The sequence below is a fragment of the Podarcis gaigeae genome, assembly GCF_964106915.1.
Source record: "Podarcis gaigeae genome assembly, chromosome: 6".
Classification (NCBI taxonomy): Eukaryota; Metazoa; Chordata; class Lepidosauria; order Squamata; family Lacertidae; genus Podarcis; species Podarcis gaigeae.
In genome coordinates, this window is record NC_139682.1 from 49,024,153 (window position 1) to 49,041,641 (window position 17,489).

At 45.5% G+C, this 17,489-nt stretch overlaps 1 protein-coding gene across 3 annotated transcripts; it reads right to left on the reverse strand.

Annotated features, from left to right (window-relative positions):
- Nucleotides 1-8,496: 8,496 nt before the first annotated feature.
- On the reverse strand, nt 8,497-17,487 carry LOC310846156 (zona pellucida-binding protein 2-like). Of its 3 annotated transcripts, XM_083742250.1 has the most exons (10): nt 17,224-17,487; nt 15,880-15,960; nt 15,250-15,363; nt 14,092-14,229; nt 13,566-13,778; nt 13,007-13,107; nt 12,411-12,585; nt 11,226-11,396; nt 10,088-10,166; nt 8,497-8,969 (listed from the first exon to the last, which is right to left on the reverse strand). In XM_083742250.1, exons 1-10 carry the CDS (start codon nt 17,315-17,317, stop codon nt 8,525-8,527), a joined length of 1,611 nt encoding a protein of 536 aa, XP_083598376.1. In that variant the 5' UTR covers nt 17,318-17,487; the 3' UTR covers nt 8,497-8,524. The 3 variants fall into 3 exon arrangements, with proteins under 3 accessions (XP_083598376.1, XP_083598377.1, XP_083598378.1); XM_083742251.1 differs by lacking the exon at nt 14,092-14,229; XM_083742252.1 differs by lacking the exon at nt 10,088-10,166.
- Nucleotides 17,488-17,489: the final 2 nt, after the last annotated feature.

Consider the following 17,489-nt stretch of genomic DNA (forward strand, 5'->3'; position numbering starts at 1 on the left):
TATCCTGACTGAGAGTAGAACACCACCTGGTGGATAGATAATGTCATATCAAAGATCATTGCAATTACCTCCTATCTCATTTAATCCTTCCATTTGCTGTACAGTTTCTCTTTAAGGTACTGTTAATATCATTTGACAATAAACTAGCAGGATAAAAACTCCTGTTCAGGAGTAAGGAATGCTGGCATTTCTTGGCAAGAGCTTATTATCGACTAACTCTGCTCTAGCTCTTCTCTAGAATGTGGTTGCCAACTCTTTCTGGCAGGGCTCCTATTCCATTAATATATGCATAAAAAGCAGGAATTCAACAGGTAAAGCTTTTTTTAGCATGCAGGTGCAGTGATAGAGAGAATGAAAAGTTGCCACATCCTTGCCCAAAGGTTGTGCTCATAATTTTTATTGTGTGTACTCTGAGGAAGGGGGTGGAAGGCAATAGCACCCCTCTTCTGTACACAGGGGGTGGCGCTGTGGTGTAAACCACTGAGTGGAAGGTCGGTGGTTTGTATCCACGTGACCGGCTGAGCTCCCATTGCTCTGTCCCAGCTTCTGCCAACCTAGCAGTTCAAAAGCATACTAGTACAAGTAAATAAATGGGTACCACTGTGGCAGGAAGGTAAACGGTGTTTCTGTGCACTCTGGTCACAGTGTCCAGTTGCGCCAAAAGTGGTTTAGTCATGCTGGCCACATGACCCGGGAAGCTGTCTGTGGACAAACGCTGGCTCCCTCAGCCTGAAAAGCGAGATGAGCACCGCACCCCATAGTCACCTTTGCCTGGTCTTAATTGTCCACGGGTCCTTGACCTTGACCTTATACACATAATCTGCACAAACCCTCTGGGTGGTATGCTGCTATTCCACTCATGTAGCAGACATCCATTTGCACAACAGAACAACCCTCTCTTCTTCTCTGCACCCCCTATTCACCCTTCCAAATCTACTTCAGAGCACTGAGGGACCCTGCAGAGCAGATTTGAGCCCCACTACAGAAACATAACTCTGCTCACAGTGGCAGATAAAAACTTGTCTATGTACAAACTGTCCATATATAGGCTTGTCCACATCATGATCTGAAAAGCGCACTCTGCTGAGCTTACTTCTGTATGGGAGCTCTCCAGCTATGAGAAAAGTAAATGGGATGATGGACTGTAGGAAGACAAGACATGGGCGAGGGAGGATGGTGGTCATGTGCTCTACTTCTGTTTTGAAAGACTTTTACTCCTTCAGTTCTGTTTTAAAGAGCCACGAGAAGGCCTCCTGAGAAGTCCTTGAAACTGCCCATCAACATTAGCACCTGAACAAGAGACTGAGCAGGCACCCAGGTCTCTTGGTCGCAGTCTTCCCCTCCATGGTGAGATTTCTGTTTCAATTACTGTAACTATCTAAGCTTGCATCTATAAACCTACGCAAATTTCACAGAAATATCTGTCCTCTTTTTTGCATTTCCTCTTTTCCACTGATGCATACATGGCCACTCTATTCTTCATTCATATATATAAAATCTACGAAAGCATATATATATATATATATATATGCGCCTTTTTTTTGCTTTTTAAGTCCACACCCTTTGCCACCCTTATTTCTATATTGTGAGGGTCAGGTGGTGGTTCCCGATTAAAGACACAGAACTGCAGCCACTACAGCTAGACCGGTCCAGACTGTCAGCTGCTGATTGACTGTGAACCTTCATCACTGCAGGTACGTTTCATAAAAAGTCCAGCTGACCGACTTGTTTCGCAGCTGATAAAGACATAGGAAGTACCACAGAAAGAGGTGTCGACCCTGCTTGGAGCTGGTTGATTTTGAATGCCAAAGTTTGACCCACATTTGAGGATGACGCTACATGTTAACACAGGCTAGATCTCCCAAAGTTTTTATTTTCACTTAAAAGCAGTTGCGTGAGGAAAGGACTGAGTGGACCAAAGCTCAGTGGCAGAGCACCTATTTTGTCTTCAAAAAGTCTGAGATTTAATCTCTGGCATCTTCTGCCCTGGTAGGATTGGGAAAGATCCCTGTCTGAAACTCTGGAGAGCTTTTGCCCATCAGTATAAATAATACTGATCTAGATGAACCAATGGTCTGCCGTGGTGTAGGGCAGCTTCCAATGATGAGAGCAGGAGGGACTTAGCCCTTTCCAGCAACACCATTTCCTGCTATCTGAATGTCTCCCCTCACTCCTTAGGCTGCTATTTGCCTTGCAGGGAATCTACATAGTTTCAAAAGTGGCAAATAGCAACTGGGGGTGGGATTTAGATCAGGAAAACGGCACTGGGGAAAATGTTCACCTCTCTTCCCCCACTCCACTGCTCTCATGCAGTTCAGACCACCACCACCCCATACCCTGCAGCTGTTTTTTTAGCACTGCAAAACACTGAGAGAGCTTATCTCCTCCTACATAATGTGTGCAGTTTGACCCTAAGCAGGAAATGTGGATTGGACAACTGCTGATAAGTCAGGATTCTTTATCGCATGGGTCATGTTAATAATAATAAATCTGGCCTCTAGCACAGTTTGCACTGATAGATCCTGAAGCTTAGAGACATGAGATTCTAAAAATAACAAGTCTACTTCCAAGCCCTCCACCCCCTTCTTTCTGAGCCTTCCTTAACCTTGCACACCCTTGGTTAAGACAGAAATCTATTCTTGCCTCACCTCGGGCCTTGTGAAAAATAGCATTACTGTCATATGCATATAAATGGCTTTCTTTGCTGCTGTGTTTCATGCTGTAAAGTATTTGTTTTCACAACTGGCATCACTTTTAGCAACAAAAATGAGGCTATGAGCTTGCAACCATTGCATCATCCAGCAGCTACATTTTAAAGTCCCGCTGATTTCAGTGGAAGAGATTTGTAATGGAAGATATTTTAAGCACACGCTTACCATTCGTGTTGAACTAAATGAGACTTTAACTGAGCATCCTATACATCATTTGGGGGGGCAGGGAGATGCTGCTGCTACACCTACACAAACAGTTGTGAAAGCCCACTCTTGCCCTGTTCAGGAGCAGGTGAGACCACACAAAGTCCTATCATAACCAACACTTCAACACGGTGATATAAGCTGGGTGGTTGGCAGGTTGGAGAGGGTTTCATGGTTTTTTGGTGTTTTTCCTGCCTTGCATAAGCAGAAGTGTTTTCTATTACCACAAAACTGCCATTGAATTCAACCTAATAGTTATTAGACATGCACAGTCCAGCTCAATCTGATCCAGACTGTATTTTAACATAGTCATTACCAGGGGCCTTGGTCACTTCACATGCATATTTTTCCAGTGAGCTGCTGTAACAATCCCAGCAACTCAGGGGTTTTTTGTGCCAACCTCCGTGCAAGATGGGATCTGTCTTGCTGTGCTGAACTCAACAGCAACTTCTCCATGGAGCTTTTCTTTGGGGGACATCACTGATGATTCCACTCAGACCCTCAATGAGCCACTCTCCAATACTGAGGGTGCTGACCGGGTTGCCAGCTGGCCAGATAAAACAGCTTTGCTTGCTCGTGTGCTTTCAACAGCCACTTGATCTGCAGAAATCAGCAGGGAAGGCTTTCATTGGGAGAAAGAAATCAATAGTACCTGCTGCTCTCTGCACATCAAACTGCTGTCAAAGGAGGGATGGGGAACCTATGGCCCTGTGGATGTTGTTGGACTCCAACTTCCTTCAGCCCCAGCCATCATAGTTACCAGTATTGCCGAGGGTTGGTGGGAGTTGGGCCATAGGTGTCCCGTCCCTGTGTTAGGGAGACAGCAGCCCATCAAAGAAGCTGGCAAACTTAAAAGATGAATTTTGGGGATCTGTGATTCCAATTATGAAATTGTCATCTACTGAGACCTCTGCATCCCTGTTGTTGGCCAATGCCTGGGTCATCATCATATTACCAAAACTGAGATTTTGTTTAACATCTAAGCGCCGGCTGTGATCAGAACAAACAACAGTGGTGCAAAACACTACTGCTGCTTGATTGTCTGCCAGCAATGCACTCAGTTAACCTGCCTCCCTTCTTATCCTTGTTGACAAGATTAATATCGGGCATTTTGTCTGAAATGGAGCCTCAGTTCAGGCCCATTTATCCTCTTTCCCATTAGCAAGACATTCTGTGAGCTCTTTATCAGGAGCTGGCAGATGGGGGCTGTATTTATCATGGCTGCCCAGAAACTCAGTCAGCTTTGGGGGAAATAGCAGAGCCTGTCAGATTCAGCCTAACTACAGGTGTGCTCGGTTTCTTCTCCTAGAAAAGTAAAATGCACGCACATGCAAAAAAAGAAAAGAAAATCCCATAGTGGTACTTGAGCCAGCCAAGCACCCAAAGTCAAACATCTGGTGAGTAGGCTGAACAAATGATCAGTGGGAGCGAGCAACTGGCACTGAGCCTGACTTGGGGTGGGGTGTTAGGCTCTTCCCAATGCAGCAAGCATAGGGCTGGCAACACCCATTGCGCAGTGGTTCCCAAGCACCCAACATCCCCCCCATCAACCATGTGATGTCATAATGACACCATGTAACTGACAGATGAGTTGTCTCAAATTCCATCCACCTGTTAAGTTAACCTGTCCTGCTCGAAGCCAAACAGTTCCCCCACCTCTTTGTAAGATGGTAGGACAGTGGGCCTGAATCCCAGTTCTGCATATATATAACTTTGCTTACACTAAAGCACAGTGCTCATCATCTTAATTTGCCCGGTGGTGTCTATACATATAAATTAACATGTGAATGTTATTTTTTTTAAAAATGTGTCTTGGTCTTGTGCCCCAAGTCCTTTAAGTAGCTACTAGCAATGCCCGCTGGAACCAGGGTCCCATCCCTGGAATGAAGAGGAGCCCAAGGTTGTGCATGCAGCAGAGTGAGATGGCAGAGTAGACTGTGTAGCATGAGTGCAGAATGTCCTCCAATTGCCCATATTCTGTCTGGGTAGCTGCATTTTTCTGATCCCTTCTTTGGTGGAAATCCCATGGCCCTATCATCTCAATTTTTAGGAAACAACTAACTGCATTCCCTCCCCACTTCTTACTTATTTAGGAATACAGCAGCTGATACCCAACATAGGCATCACATATCAAACACCTACACAAGTTAGATAAATATATATATGCATACACCCCTGCGTTGTTATTATTTTTACACCCAATAACTTAACGATGATGCCAAAAATGATACCTTTTGAGACAAAGAAACTGGCATGAAATGTATTCTTTTAAAGGTACTTGCTGATTTCCCCACCCGCACCCCAAACTTTCCTCCCCTAAGCATGCATCTCTCTGTGTGTACATATAATTTATGGAGCTGACTGTGCAGCTGGCTTTTTACTGACTCACCAAAAGAGAGGTGGGGCAGGGAGCTGTATGCTATTCGGAATAGGATACAGCACAGCTCCTGCTTTGTCTCTGCCTGTGTCTACATGTGAAGAGCAGTAAGGAAACTGATAGGAATGAAACATGTTGTTGGAGGGGTAGACTACTCCTGCAAAGGGAGGCTCTGTTGATAAGCTTATGCTGCAAGGAAAGAGATGTGAGCTCCCTCCCTCCCTCCCTCTCTCTCTCTCTCTCTCTCTCTGTGTGTGTGTGTGTGTGTGTGTGTGTTATGCCAGTTATGCACACACACATGCACAGGAAACAGCTGTAAATAAATCAATGAATGGGTAAGAGTCTTGCATGGAGTCTAGAGTCTTCTCATGAAAAGGATTTGAGTCCTGTTGTTGAAGCAATGTCTCCAGGGAGACAAACCTCCATTAATACTGCCTATGTACAACACATATGCACTGCTATCTCTGCAATGTCAATCTGCATTTTGCAGCGGAGAACAGGCACGGTCAGCCCCAATACTGTGGTTGTCCTGCGTATGGAGAGACAACAGAATTAACTTCATCCATTCCGTTCACAAAGGGCAATCTTCCACAGTGAACTATGTACCAAACCAAGGTCAGACTTGAATGGTCACAGCCACAAGATGTCACTGTTGCCTTACCTGTGTGCATCCACTTGGCCTTGAAGCACAATTACCTGCTTGGTGGGCTTCATCCTATGCCACTCCAGGACCATTTTGAACTAGAATTTGGAACCAGGTGGGCAGGCCCATTAGGACACCTTTGCACTTAAAAACAGCCGTCTTCCCAAGCTATAGTAAGCCTGAATTGGGCTTTATTCAAGCCACACAAAAGGAAAGAGCAGTTTACATTTGTCATGGATGTAACATTGAAAACAGCCTCTCTGAAGTGATTGCTCCCCAGCCAAGTCAACCATATCTTTCAGATGTACAGCTTATAAGTATTGAGGCTGTCACATTGTGAGTCTCCCCACTGTCCACTGTGGCCACAAGACAGATCTTTTACATAAGCCTTTAGAAAACAGAACTGACTTGTGTTAGCTTGATATTGATGGCATGTATTATTATTTTTAAACTTGCTCCCTAATGGAAAGCACTAATGAGTCCTTGCTTTGAAACATTAATATGTTTTAAATTAATAATCTCTTACCGCAATGGATTGCACAATTGCTTTCATTTCATTTTCAAATGATCTAAGGCAGGGGTGGAAACCTGTGGGCCATTTATTACCCCCCCTCCCCCAGTAGTTTTTTTACCTCCAAGATTCCCATCCCCAAATGACTTCCTCCAAAGAATTCTAGAAACTGTAGTTTACGTCTCAAAGAGCTACAATTTGCAGCACCCTCAAACTACTGTTCCCAGGACTCTTTGGGGGAGGACGGGGAGAGATGTGCTTCAAATTATTGCTGCCATAAAAAATAAAAATAAAAAGTATTGTTGCCAACAAAAGGACAAAGGGGCAGGAGACCTGAGGATAATTTCTGGATTAAGACAGTGAGCCCCACAAAAAACTCTGGGGCACACTTTTGAGCAATCTGATTAGCGATGATACAAGTGTAAAAAGAGTACTCTTAAAACTCCAGTGCACATGTACGTGTCTACCTTCAACGTGACTTTTCTCATTTGTAAGAACCCAATGGGGCTGTGTTGGGTAATGCCCTAACTGCCTGGAGTGTGTGCACCATTAATGACAAGTACCATTCAGTCGAGTAGCATTTCAGATTACTTGATGCATTCACCTGAAGATGTGTTCATGTCACTTGATGAGGAGTACGGTATCTCTCCATCTTGAGGTTTGGCATTTTCTCTTGATTTGCTTTGCCGGTGCCTGAAATTGATTACCTCAGCTAAACCCACATACGTCGCAGTACATAATGTCCAAGGTTTTGAACTCCTTTGAGCTGAGATTATGTTTTATATCAACCAATATAAAATGGAACTGCTTTGTTTATGCTGAACAAATACGAAAACATAGGGATGAGCCCAGAGAGCATACCCAGATCATAGTGAAAACTACTAACAGGGGAGCTAGAATGATAACAGGTATTTGCTAAGGAATACAAGTGGGGAGGAGATACCTAGAGTTGGGGTTATAAGGCTATGGGAAATCAGGGCCCTCACAAAACATTGGAAAAACAGCAGCAATTTTCAGGCTTTGCTTTTGTTTTGAATTTTGCATTGCAACAGATTTCTTCTGTGTGTGACCTACAGAAAATGAATTGACTTGACATCTGCTTAATCAGATTGCATTAAGTAGATGTATTTGACTTTAAGCCAATTTACCCATTCCATGGGAGTTGTAAATATCTGAAAACTTGTGGGCACTCTGAGATGTTCTTATAAGAAGTAGAAACCCCACCACACAGTTGAACAGTTGTAAAAGTTAGAACCGTGGCTGCTCTCCCTATAGCCTGGCAATCCCCAATCATAAATCTGTTATTTAACTACAGGAGGGAATGACAAGGGAAAGGCTCTAGAATATTTCAGAGAGTGCTCTTCCACATATGAGCTCCCTCACCTATTAAGATGATCAGGAAAGCCCTCCCGCCCCCCGTGTATCCAATGCTCAACAGGACTGCTGTGGGATGGAGCAGGGCCTTCTTAGTAGTGGCCCTGAGGCTTTTGAATTGAATTAAATTCACCTCCATAAATAATAAAGGAGTCGTGCATCTGTTCAGGCCTTTGGTAGCTGGGAGGAGAGGAGTTTGAGTCTGCTGTTTTTGACCTTTCAGTCAAAATGAACTGGCTTGGTTTTTCAACTTCCATTCGTAAAGGTCAGCCCACAGTGCTGCCACCACATATTGACATCTTCTTGGTTGGGTAATAGCCAGAAGCACAAAACAATTACTGCAGCATTTGCTGCTTCATTTGTGGTACTGTTAGGTTAGAGCCTTCAGCCGCTTCACTGCAGTTGCTTGCCCAGTCTGAGCATAACCCTCCATGCCCTCTAGAAATTAAAGATTAGCTCAGTTTCCTTTCAGGCTGCTCACTTCCAACACTGGTTTTGTTAGGAGACTGGGGTGCAGTGCGTTATGGCTAGTGATGAAGAAGTTTTCAGTTTTCCCATGATCTTCTAGATGCAGAACCCAATCAAGAAAATAGGAGGCCTTGTAGGGCCCAGACCTTGAGCAAGGGAACAAGTGCTTAGTATTATCAGCAACCTTTAAGAACATGTGAAGCAGGTCTGTTTGTTGGACATGAATTTACTGGGAGTCATGTACTTTCAAAATCTGAGATAGGCGAGGATGATGGGAACACAACATTTTCAATAACAGGCTGCTCTTCTAGCTCAAAAAGGGGTGGCAAAACAGCCCCACCTGGCTCTTCCTCTGGATTGGGAGGAGTTGGAAACATGACACCTTCTTGGTCAGGAGAAGGCAACAGGGGAGAGTCATCTTTTTCAGCATTCTCCAAAGTGGGAGAAGGCAAGAGGGGAGAATCCTCTTTTTCAGCATTCTCCAAAGTGGAAGAAGGCAAGAAGGGAGAGTCATCTTTTTCAGCATTCTCCAAGGTGATAGAAGGCAACAGGGGAGAGTCATCTTTTGGGGAGTCCGGAACAGCAAGGACTGTGACTTCTTTTTCCTGCTTGGTCTCGCCATCGCCTTTAGGAAAAGAATCCTGTTTCTTCTTCCTTCTACGGCGGAAGTACCAGCAGCAGCTGCACAGAGACAGGGAATCTTTATTACCATAAGGCATGTGGATCTTAGTAGGCACCCCTCCCATACAGCTCTGGTTGCCCAGAACCCCATGAGCAAAATACAGGGAGGGACACATATAAGGAATATGGAAGCCAGATTCATAGGAAAGTGGTAACATCCACCTTGCCCAAGACCTCTGTTGGGTTAGGCCAGGGGTAGGCAACCTAAGGCCCGTGGGCCGGATGCGGCCCAATCGCCTTCTCATGTACGGTCTGGGAATCAGCGTGTTTTTACATGAGTAGAATGTGTCCTTTTATTTTAAATGCATATCTGGGTTATTAGTGGGGCCTGCCTGGTGTTTTTATATGAGTGGAATGTGTGCTTTTATTTAAAATGCATCTCTGTGTTATTTGTGGGGCATAGGAATTCATTCATTATTATTTTTTTCAAAATATAGTCCGGCCAACCACGTGGTCTGAGGGACGGTGGACCGGCCCATGGCTGAAAAAGGTTGCTGACCCCTGGGTTAGGGTATGCTGGTTGGGGTACCTTGGCCAGGATCAGGTGGTGGTTACTGAAAAGTGATAATAATCAAATTGTAGAAGGCATGTGGGGAAACTATGCAAGGGGGCTGTATTCAGAGGAAGGGCAAAGGTGGAATGAAAGCAATACCTGTTTGGTGCACTCTAATCCCAGAAGCCAGGGAAAATAATAATAATAATAATAATAATAATAATAATAATAATAATAATAATAATAATAATAATAATAATAATTTATTATTTATACCCCGCCCATCTGGCTGGGTTTCCCCAGCCACTCTGGGCGGCTTCCAACAAAACACTAAAATACAATAACCTATTAAATATTAAAAGCTTCCCTAAACAGGGCTTCAGATGTCTTCTAAAAGTTTGGTAGTTGCACTGCACTGGTGGTGCAGATATATGACCCCGTAGTGGAGGCATTCCCTGGGCACCCCCACCCCCAATTATCTGTGATAACTTGTTGCACAGACACTGTCATTTCTCAGAATCTCTTGGGATCCTGCCCTCACTTAATGACCAGCCACACATCTCTTTGGCCCACCAAATTTTACAGAAGTGGGCTTAGATAGGAAAGAAGAAAACCCAGAACTCACAGCACAATGATACAGAGGCAAGTAAGCAGCAGGACGAGAAAGATCACCAACAGAGCAGGAAATCCATGTGTTGGAGGAACTGCGTGGAAAGAGACACAGATCACTCAAGAGTGCCAGTTCTCCTCAGCACCCAGAGCCAAGCTGCCTATCCAGCAGTAGCACCTGCCTCAATTAAGTTAAACAGGATCACAGCTTAAGTATCACAGTGGAAAGAAAGGCCAAAGGGAAATAGGCAGCCAAACAAACACTGTTTGGACCAAATTCACACATGCACAGAACTGTTCCCTCACTAGATGCTCGTATATATGGTTGCAGTCTAGGAGCGCTGTTTCTTAGGTACCTAAGAACACAAGAAAAGCCTTGCTAGATCAGGCCAAAGGACCACCTCCTTCAGCATCTTGTTCACACTGAAGTCTGCAGGAAGCCTGCAAGCAGGACATGAGTGCAACAGCCAATAGTGGAGGTGGAACATAGCCATCTGAAGATAAATCTGTCTTTGGATTTAACATACAGGTTTGAGGGGCCATTAAGTATACAGAGCATCACCTTAGGGAAGATGGATAATTAACACGATCACAGGAGGTGAAATTTAACTCTCCTGTTGTGAGTCTTGTGGTAAGAATTTACTTCTACATCACTCTGTCTGTTACCCAGATGAGGGGCCACCTTTTAAGTAAAATACAGAACCAAGGAAACTAATTCAAGTCCAGCATCCAGGACTGAAGTAAATCCTCCTCTGGAGCTAGTAATAATAATAATAATTTATTATTTGTTTATTATTTGGGTTTCCCCAGCCACTCTGGGCGGCTTCCAACAAAGATGAAAGATACACTAAAAAGTATTTCTATTGGGAAGAAATTCCCCATTGCAGCAAATCTTCCCAACTTCAGAGGAGGGATTTTTCTCAGGACTGTGGCAAGGAAAGAGTTAAAATCCCCTCCCCCATCACCCCCTACAATCATGATACTTATCAGCTCCAGCCACACAGTTGATGCTATGTGCATTTTTTTAAAACCTTGAACATATTTTATGTTGTGTCTAGCTTGACTCTCAGTATGCTAAGTCCAAGAACCAGTGCTGGAAAATCCAGAGAGGTATCTCAGGAAGCCCTTCCTCATGTCACCCACCTGATACATACCTTCTGGGCTCATGCATTCCGCAGCTGTTCTGGCAGCAGGATGCAAGGTTGACCCGTTGTGGTAGCACTGAATGCACACAGTTGCCCCATAGCGCAGGCTGTATGATCCGTTTGGGCAGGGAACACAATTTCCAGCTGCAGCCACACTATATGTTCCAGGAGGGCACGCAGCTGTCAAGCAAAATGGCAGATAAAGGCATGGAGGGGGGAGCGAAAGGAGCAGAGCCTGAAATATAGACAGCACACAGGTTTCATTCCTCCATCAGCAGTGGCGTAGCGTGGGGATGCAGGGGAGGGCCGGCCACACCGGGCGCAACATCTGGGGGTTAGGGTTAGGGGTGCAAATCCACGGGTTAGGGGGCACAAATTACTTGCCTTGCCCCGGGTGCTGACAACCCACGCTACGCCACTGTCCATCAGCTAAGCTGGAGGGGTGGGGAGGGATTAGGGAGAGAGGGATTTCAAAGCTGGCCATGTGAGCCCTACCCAAGGGGCATTGTTTTTTCAATTGTGCTCCTCAAACGAGTTGTGGAGATGGTGTCTCTTCCTGGAGTCAAGGGAGTCATGCTTAGCGCAATGTGCTAAACAGGTGGACAAAATAGCTCTGACTGGATGGAATTGCAGATCAGATCCAAGGGCTGTGTACACACCATGCATTTAAAGCATGTGACTTCCCAAAAAAATATATTGGGAACTGTAGTTTGTTAAGGGGGCTGAGAAATATAGCTCCATAAGGGGTGAAAACTAAAGTGTACACAGCCCAAGGGCACCTGGCAGAGCTACAGTGAAACCCTAGAGCAGTGTTTCCCAACCTTGGGTCTCCAGCTGTTTTCAGACAACAGTTCCCATCATCCCTGACCACCGGTCTTGCTAGCTAGGGATGATGGGAGTTGTAGTCCAAAAACAGCTGGAGACCCAAGGTTGCGAAACACTGCTCTAGAGGAAGGGAAGGTAGAAAGAAGAGAGCCATTACAAACCCAGTGCTCTCCAGATGCTTTGGGGCTGGTGGGAGTTGTGTTCCAAAACATCTGGAAGGCACTGGGTTTGCAAAGGCTGGGGTGACAGCTAAGAACAAATGTGGCGAGAGGCTTCCCAGTGGCGGGAACAAACACTGCAGCCTATGGGACCAGAGGCAGCGTCTGGGGAGGATGAGGCAGCAGCTCATGGATCACCTGCTCCACTCACTACAGCAGTCGGGACAGCGTGCCTGTAGCTCCGGGGTCTGTCCATAACCTTCCAGGCATGTTCCACCCTCCAGGAAGTTGACAAAGGTGTTGACAAAGGAGGTGCGGGAGGTGGGCGACTCTCCCAAGGGGAAACGTTTGTTGTTCTCCATGAATATGGTTATTGCTTCCTCGGCCTGTAGGGAGATGCATAGGGTGGTTGAAGAGTGGGGGAAGGAAGACTGGGAGGTCTGCTTTTTGTTACTGATCTTTTTTTCTGAAAAAGGAAGGAAAACAGGAGTGCAGGGAAAACAGAGAAGGATAAGAATCTGATGACAGGGTCATCACAAGAATGAGTGAACAAAATGTGGCAATTCCATAGTAAATGCCTAGAATGCAAGCACCCATCCTTTCTTCAGAATATGCATAACCATGAGGTTCTTGCTTTTATTGCTTCAAAGTAAATAGCCCCAGCCATTCCATGTGCAGCAAAGCACAATAATCTTGTTCCAGAAGATAAAAGACATGGTTGCTCTTTGCAGCTCAACAACATATGTAGGTACAAAACCCCAGCAAACTTATTTCCTGGTAGGGGAGAGATGAGGTTTGGTGACGTACCTGCTGCAGATTGCTCAAGACAGCTCCATTATAACAATCAAATTCCAGTGCATCAGCCTTGGGGGAGCAGAACTTATCCCAGCCCTTCCCAAAAGGAGATACTAGAAAACAATGGCAAATATGTTACGGTCCCTTTGCCAATAGGCTCGCTCTTCCATCAGTGCACACAGAGTCCAAACCCTCATTCCAGGATATGGCAAAATAGATCCACTATATGTTGCTTGCATGAATGCAGTTAATTATGTTAATTTAACTTAGTGCAACCCTCCAGATCATGATACATATCCATTGCCACCCTTGCTGCTTAAGAAATGTTCCTCCAGCCAATCCAAGGGAATGTACCTTTACCCAAAATCTGTCTGTTCTCAGCAAAGACACACACTGAGGCTACACTTACTTCTGGTGTTTTCAGTAGGCAGTCCTAGCTGGTGAAATCCTGCCTTTCTGCACGAGCCTCTCCTGCTCCAAACTTCACTTCCTCCCCAAACTGTGACTGAACCCAGCCATCCTGACTTCCTCTGCCATCCTCTAGAAACACCCTGAATTTCTTGGCTCTGACCTTCAAGCTCTACCTGGAAGTTGAACTCATCCAAGGGTTTCTCCATGGTGGGGAAGCAGCTGATGGCGCCAAGCAGAAGTTCACAGTGGAGGTGGTGCACCACCTCGCTCAGATGCTCTCGCAGGGTCTTCAGGAACCCGTGCGTCAATTCCTCATCGCAAGAGTTGCACTGAAAAAGCAGTAGGACGTGCAGCTCTGCACGTATGTGGTAGCCTGGGGAAAGAGGCAGAGGAAGGGGAATATGGAAGGCAGATTCTCCTACAGAAACAGGAGCTCAAAAGACGGCAAAAGTCACATCTTCCACATCATGTCCACCATGAAGAAGTTCAAGAGGACGGAAAGAAATTGTAAACACCTAAGAAAGACAGTGGATCCTCAGGAGAACAGAGAGAAACTACCTATGTTTGGCCACAGCATCTGGCCACAGGCCAAAATTTCTCCCACATTTCTCCCAAGATATGTCCCCCCCCCCCAACTATCTTCCTCCTGGTTCCAGCCAATCACCTATCTAGTCAAATCCACTCACCCACCACTGTGTGATAGAAAGTTTTAGTATGGAGTTGGCCATCCGTGGTGTAGGAAACTGTGCAGGTATACAGTCCACTGTCATCAGTATGAAAATCATGCAGAGTCAGGGAAGCATCACCACTGAGGGGATGGGTTCCTGAAAGTAGAGGGCAGAATCAGCCTAAGAAGAACAATGTTCTGTTACAACCAGCTTAGGCACCAATACTGAGGTCAAGAGAAACCCCCTGCCTTTTAATATTTCTATAGCTTCATGTGGCTCTCGGCTCATTGGTACATGGATGCATTGAGAGAGTCTAATTATTTTCTGCTGCCCTTGTGCCAATGAATGCCCATACAAAATACCTTTCTTGAATCCCGACATTCTACACCGTATTTTCTTATTATAGGAACCATGCACTGGGTAGCTGAGACTGGCAGGTACAGTTAGTCAATATTTTGTGACATGCTGATACTATTTTACAACCAAGTTTTGGGTTTGGAAAAGCAAGTTGTCTCACAGCTTGCTTCAGTTATAACTTTTAAGTAACAGGAACTTTTAAAAGCTGAGCTCTGAGTCTATTTCACTTCCAGTAGTTCTGATGTTTTTGCCAATATGCCTGTTGTGAAGAATAATCTGCTGAACTCTCCAGACTTTAATTTGGGCAGGCAATTTCAGGTCAACTTGGTTTCACATCTGGGAAGCTTAACAAATGCATCAATGTGTTTGCGAGTTACCTTTCCATGCATCTTCAGGCCTCACCCCAAGCAGTGATTGAACTGGTATAAGAGGCAAAGATGGGCTCCTTAATGAAATCCACAGGGCCCAATCCCCACTCACTCCAATTTTAGCCACATAATGGCCTCTCTGTAGCAGTCGTTAGGAGGAGGAGTGACATAACATGGGCTCTTGCCCAAGGCACAAGGACACAGAGGGCACAGGCAAGACTAAACTAATTCTCAACACAAAATGCTTGGGAAATATTATCTTGGGTGCTAAAGTTCAAATCAGTCTGAGGTGCAAAAAAATCTCTGTTGATGATCATTCTAGAAAAAACATTGGCAGCCCTGGAACACCAACAGGTGCCTTTTCCCAAGTAACCCATCCTCTTCTTTCCCTCACACATCTGTCCCTAACATCTACTGAGAGATCCTAGAGTCCCAAGCAATAAGGCCTAACCTTCATTTTCCAGGCTCCAGTTGTAGGTGGGATTCATACCAATCACAACATCCATCTCTGAAGACTTGCAGGGGATAGTCATTTCCTTGGCACCAATGTGGACAAAGATGGTGTCTGAAAAAATAGGCAGATATAGTGGTTTGCATGTCTGACTAGAACCAGGAAGACCCGCGTTCAAATCCTCCCTTGACCATGAAGCTCCCTAGATGACCTTGAGCCAGCCACTACCTCTCAGCCTAATCTACCTCATAGGGTTGCCGTGAAGATAAAATGGAAGGTAGGAGAGCTGTGTACTCTGTCTTAGGCTTTTTACTAAATTTAGTAAATAATGAATAAATCAGAAGAATCAATTTGGCATTGGAGATAGGGCAATGGGAAAACAAGGTTCTTGGTTGGGCTTTGTGTTAATGGGCTCAAATCATCTAATGATCATCTATCACTTGGCTAGCTCAGGTGGCCAGAGTGCAGTGCCAAGGCCATGGATTCAAGGCACAGATCAGATGGCCATTGAAGATGGATGAAACACTGTGGAAGGCCACAGTGGATCGAGCTGATCAGATGATGTCCCCATTTACTGCTTGTTTATGTGCAGTGTCAGCTAAATGGAACTGATCTTTATTACATTCTCACCCATCTCTCCAGCTGTCTTTCTAACACGTGCCAGTCCTGCAGGAGTTCCATTGTCAGACAAGTCAAGGTGAAGTCCACAGCCTGAAAAGGAGCAAAGACTTCAGCATGATGCCTCCGTTGGAAAGTATCATTACAGACTTGTCTGCTGTATCTGTGTGTTCATAAAGCGGTAGTTCCCAGCTTCACAGTACATTGTGCGGTCTGAAACCCACCCCAGAGCTCCCATGTTTTGACCAGGGAGTCGGAAGTTAAATTGGGATATACTGGCAAATCCCTGGATGACACAGAGTATTTCCACAACAGCAACTAAAACTGATATATACAGTGGACACTTGGGTTGCGAACGTGATCCGTGCAGGAGGCACGTTCGCAACCCACAGCACCACGTCTGCGCACGCATGGGTTGCGATTTGGCACTTCTGTGCATGCGCAAAACATGATATAGTGGTTCTGCACATGCGCAAGCGCTGAACTCAGAAGTAACCCATTCCGGTACTTCCAGGTTCGGCGCAGTACGCAACCCAAAAACGCACAACCTGAAGCGTCTGTAACCCGAGGTATGACTGTATCTGCCATTGCTGACTTTGTAGAAATCACTTATCTCACAGCCTCATGGTTCCTCACCTGGAAAGTAGGCAGCAATCTTAACACCATACCCAAGAAGAAGCCCTAGTAAATTCAACAGAACTTTCTTCTGAGTACACATAGGATTGTATTATTGGCTGCCACTGGCCAGTTTTAGAGTTCTGTGTTAAAATCCCTAAACAGCAGTAACTTAGATGTTGAATTATTAATTATATATCTATTGATTGATTGATGTACCGTAGTTATTGTTACAATACATTTTCATTTGTGTATGTAGTTTATTCCAGTGTATGGTTTGTAGGGTGGAACAGATAATTCTGCCTGCTGAACCACCCTTTTCCATGGGGTGCCAATCCTGTTCCCACCGCCACCTTTGTACAATGTGGCTCTGTACTGTCCACCCACCCCGGCCAGGATCTTGCTCCTGACACCATTTGGTAGACCTCAGGATGATAGCAATATACAAAGTCGGTTTCAGAAGTCTCAAATTGAACTTCACTCCAGCTCTCTTGCTCCATGCAAGGAGCCATTTCGGTCCAGAATATTGTGTTTTTGAGCTGCCTGCGAGGCGATTCCATCCGTTTTTGTGGGCAAATTCGAGTGTTAATTGAATTAAGAAACTCGTATAACAGGCAGGCGTTTAGGAGACCGTGCCCTTGGCTCTTTTCACAGGCGACTGCAGCTCTGATGTGCTACCACCACATCCTCGAGGAGACACCCGGCTGCAGCCGAGCCCCTCGATAGCACCCTTCTCCGTACCGGGCCCATCGCACAGCAATAGGACTAGGATCCCCAAAGCGACGCCGGCCGACCAGCAAGACATGTAGCCAGACTTAAGGGCGATCTGTCCCATTCTAGAGCCCCCATGAGAACGGAGGGGTCTCCGGAATCCCTGCAAGAGCCATGCGGTTGCTACGCAACCTAGAGCTCCTTCGTGACGTCGAGGCGTTCTAGAAACCCATCTCCGCCACCGTCCCAGCGGAAGACGCTGCTAAGGTTGCTTACGCCTCTGATTGTTTCTGGTC

What these genes read in the sequence shown, in the direction of transcription:
- LOC310846156 (XM_083742250.1), bottom strand. Translation starts at nt 17,317, where the DNA reads ATGGGACAGATCGCCCTTAAGTCTGGCTACATGTCTTGCTGGTCGGCC. An exon ending in AAAGACAGCTGGAGAGATGG is followed by an intron (nt 15,364 to 15,879) that starts GTGAGAATGTAA and finishes CTATTTTTTCAG; the next exon opens with ACACCATCTTTGTCCACATT. An exon ending in ACGCTGTCCCGACTGCTGTA is followed by an intron (nt 11,397 to 12,410) that starts GTGAGTGGAGCA and finishes TTTGCTTGACAG; the next exon opens with CTGCGTGCCCTCCTGGAACA.